General features: G+C 36.2%; 1 protein-coding gene across 1 annotated transcript; it reads left to right on the plus strand.

Annotated features, from left to right (window-relative positions):
* Positions 1–4,003: 4,003 nt before the first annotated feature.
* Smp_206140 (unnamed protein product) lies at positions 4,004–4,246 on the plus strand (the record flags this gene model as incomplete). The annotated part of the gene is made up of 1 exon (XM_018791153.1): positions 4,004–4,246. The coding sequence occupies one exon, from the start codon at positions 4,004–4,006 to the stop codon at positions 4,244–4,246; it is 243 nt and encodes an 80-aa protein (XP_018644816.1).
* Positions 4,247–4,568: the final 322 nt, after the last annotated feature.

A 4,568-nucleotide genomic window follows, 5' to 3' on the forward strand; every position in this document is an offset into this window, starting at 1 on the left:
AAAAAATATTTTTTTTTTGCCTTTCCAAAAGTTTGTTAATTAAGAAAAAGGATTAACGTTTAACTTTTCACAAACTCGTCCTAGTCTCCATCTTCATGAATAAGAATAGATATATATTGATAGTTGGTTATGCTTTGCACTTAATCGGAACTTGCATAGCATTACTTCAAACCATTGCTGCATAAATACCCATTCTACATCATATCTTACTGCATACTAAGTTATTTACCTATGAAATTTTTCTTTTTTTTCATTATTCTTTTGGCTATACATACGTAGTGGTTTACTCATATTCTGAGTTAACGAACATGCTTATTAAACTATTTACGTATTTCGTCTTTCCTTCATTTCCATCCCCTTATTTTCTCTCTTTTGTTCTATAAAATCAGCTGAATATTCTCAATTACACAGAACCCGATTCATTATTATTCTACTACCATTATTATTTTTTCTTCTTCCTTTCTTTTTTTCAAATATGGCAAGTGTTATGCTAACATTACTGAAACTTGTATATCATTGCATTTCTGAAAAAAAATCCGAAATTGCTTCGCCACAACACTTATGTACCCAAAAAATGTTTGTGAATAATAATAGTACTAAACATCTCTCTTGTAGATTATTTAATCAGGATTCTTGAATTGTGACTACACCACAATTACGACATAGGTTTGGACTTAGTAGGGACTGAAGATAGTCTACCTTGCCAATTGGTGATCGGCACTAACCGGCCACCGGGACCTCTCATGCTGCACCCTTTTGTACTTTGTAAAGTGATGTGTAATAAAAATTTTGTATAAGTTCCTGAAAGGCTTATGCGATTAATAAGCAGAATTAGTGTGTTAAAATAATCGAAAAAGGTAGCTTGTTGAAATATCTGGAAGGTATAAATAAGTGGCCCATATATTTAAACAGACCACCAATGTTTTACTTACGTGTTTTCTACTGTTGATATTGGTCTTAATTACCTCTAGCCTTCTAGCGAGTTGAATCATCTGCCTTGACAATGAATGCAATAACATGTCTCAGATTCATCTTTATATCTGGATGAACTGGTGATGTACGCGGAATCTTATGGTCTGCATTGGACCTGCATACACCTATCACCCATTTCAGAATATCTATGGGCTAAGGGCTAGGCATAACTTTATTAGGCTCCTCAACATTCGGCTGATCTCATAATTTAGGATGAAATGTGAAGTTTCATATATTTATACCTTTCCATAGGATGCAAGCAGAATAAAATACTGAACACCTGAAAAGTTTCCCCTCCTAATCCCTACAGATCTGGTATTTTAATGGTGAACAGAAGTGAGAAACCCTTCTTATTCCTTTTTGGCTACCTAGTACCATATTTTCATCGATAAAAAATGATCTGGACATCAGCCGACGTGATAGTGATGAATGGTTTACCGACTTCCACAGAAAGCCCTACATTTATGTTAGTTTAAACAGCATTATACTTTAAAGGACCATCAACAGAAAGTAAACTGAGAAATCGATTCTCAAATCTAAGTAATTGATGACTGGAAATTCTTTCTTACAGGATATCATGTGATGCTACTCAGTATGTCACACAAACAGTCTGCAAAAGTTTCAAACTACCTAAGGTCATAAGAAATCACATCATGCGATCATCAAAACTGAAAAGATACTTTTGGGCAGAAAACGAATGTGCTAGCAAAAGCAGCATATATAGGTGCCCCATAATGAATGTCTAGAACTAGGACAGTGGACTCAATATGTTAGTACCCTACCAGACATCAAAATATCTTGGACTTAGTCTTTACCAGTGGCCTCAATCCCAATGCTGTGTATATTGGAAAAAAGTTCCCAGGTAGTGATCATAACACTGTCGTATGTAGCCTTAATAAAAAAACGCAAACGGTAGACGTAAAAATGTAACCCTTCGTAGAAACTATCGCAAGGTAGATTGGAATAATTTTCACAATTACCTAAGAAGCACTGACTGGGGAACATTCTTCACTGCAAACAATACCGACACACTAACCAATATATTTTAATACAACATCGAAATTATCATCAACAAAATCGCACTTTTAGAGTACTGGAGACTTAAGTCTTCTAAAGATCTGTATATACCGGTCGGTACACGAAGACGTCTGCAGAGACACTGTACTCGCTTCCACAACTCTAATGACTTCTCTTTAGTAACGATGACAGAAATACTTGTCCAGACAGACGCAATAAGTACACAAAAAGCAATCAAACAGGAAAAACGTGCTGTCGAACTTAGTAATAACTCCTCAGCACTCACCACACTCTTTCAAAATAAACTTAAACGTTCTAAGTCGAGAGGAAACATATTTATTAAAGACAAACAAGTATACGAAGATCCTAAACTTGTTACGGAACTATTCAATGAACACTTTTGTTCCTCATTAACTGATGAAAAACCACTTAATGATTCAGAACTTATCACAGCATCTGCCTGTGAGATTACTAACGTAGACTTCAATGTACAGAATATCTCTAAGGCAATTAGTACACTGAAACACTCCTACACTGATGGACCAGATGGTATTCCGGCTAGCATGCTAAAACGTGGAGGCGATGATATGTGTGTTTTATTACTCAAACTATTTGCGATATCACTCTCTACAGCGCATTACCCTACTGCCTGGAAAACTACACACATCATTCCCAAAATTAAAACAGGACCTGAAGCAAATGTTGAAAATTACCGACCCATAAACATAACTTCAGTGGTGTCTAGAGTGATGGAGAAAGTAGTTAAAGCGGCGTTAGTCCAACATGTAATTACTAATAATCTCATCTCGGTCTCCCAACATGGATTTCTTAGGTCCAGATCATGTGATACATGCCTAGTGGACTACATGAATGATATAACTCTAAAACGAGACAATGGACTCCTTGTATCAGTCATATTTTTAGACTTTAGGAAAGCTTTTGATAAGGTTCCACACAAACGGCTACTAGCCAAACTACGGTCCTTCGGAATCAACAACCCACTCTATTCATGGTTTGTTTCATCCTTAAAGGGACGTAAACAAATGGCAAAGTACAACGACTGTCTCTCACTACCTAGACCAATAACTAGTGGCGTCATCCAGGGAAGTGTATTAGGCCCACTTTTGTTTCTCATGTATATAAACGATATATGTAACATTATAAAATCTGGGAAACCATACTTGTATGCTGATGATCTCAAAATAGTATACAGCTTGTGGGGAGTAGTGTAACGTCGTGTACTATATTACACCTACATAGTTTATTCTAGTTTCTGGACAAGCCAATTCACCTATAATGTTATGAGTCATATTTTGATCTTGTTAATTATTCGCTTATTGACCTTGACTATATTTTTTTATATGAGCGCATGTGTATGCACATTTCGTATCTTATTCATCGCATGTCTGTCATTCATTTTTGTCTGACTATAAATGTTGATTAATGCTTGCTCATAGCGAGTTGGCTTCCCAGCCATCTCCACTGCGTGTCATTTATGTTCTGCTCTCACCTATTTACTTCATCGTTCTGATTCCCTGGCCAGATCAATGAGTGTAGGAAATATATGTATTCTAAATCCATCCTCGTATTTGACTTATTTAATTCTGTTATTCACCAACGCGGATAAAGTCATTTATTACATACGAGGATAGACAGTACGTACGATCAAAAAGGAAACAGATTTAGGTCACTACATATTGGTGAGCCCGACTTCCGAACACGTAACAAAGTTGGATGCCTCGCCGAACGAACACTCAACATATTGGTGAGTTGTATTTGGAACACGCAACAGAATTGGCGACCGCAACGAGCGAACACAAACCAAAAATGGAACCGTCGACGACATATTCCGTTATGATTCAAATAATCATCATATGCTCATTATTACAATAATGTCATATCATCATCTAACGTGGAATTATTATTAATTTTGTTCGTAACGACGGTAAATTATGATGTTTATGCTGTCAACTCACTAATCGAACAAATTATAATTATATGAACATTACACGTTATGATATTCGAAACTCACTGGATTATTTTTATTATCCAACGACGTAAATTATTCCTGATTCAAGTGGGTTCTTTCCAATTTTTTTTATGTCGTTTTCGGTCTAACATTGCACTCTATCATAGACATAAGTTTGGAGTCATACTCCCGATAGTAGAAACTTATGTTCTCGACGCAACTAATGTCCATTCATCTCATTGGTACGCAGCAACCGTCGTGTTTGACGCCGCATTACCAGCCGATTAGTAATGGTTATGTTCATATTATCTATTCATTCGCATGTATAACTGAATGCTGCATCATCCATTACCTATAAACACTATTCAATTACTGCTATTAATATTCTATTCTCATTGCACTGTACACCAGAACATAGAGTTTAGAGCTGGTCTCTCAAAGATTCACTCTTGTTCGTCACATTCAAGTCAGTCTCATTCGCTGTCATTTATTATCATATGTATTGGTATTTTTATTACGCCTTAATACGGTTTCGTAACAAACGAGGTTGAGCGCATATCCCTCTAACTACACAAACCACTTTAGGCTTCATGACCGAGAAGGAATACGA

This window comes from Schistosoma mansoni (assembly GCF_000237925.1).
Source record: "Schistosoma mansoni, WGS project CABG00000000 data, supercontig 1432, strain Puerto Rico, whole genome shotgun sequence".
NCBI classification, from domain to species: Eukaryota; Metazoa; Platyhelminthes; class Trematoda; order Strigeidida; family Schistosomatidae; genus Schistosoma; species Schistosoma mansoni.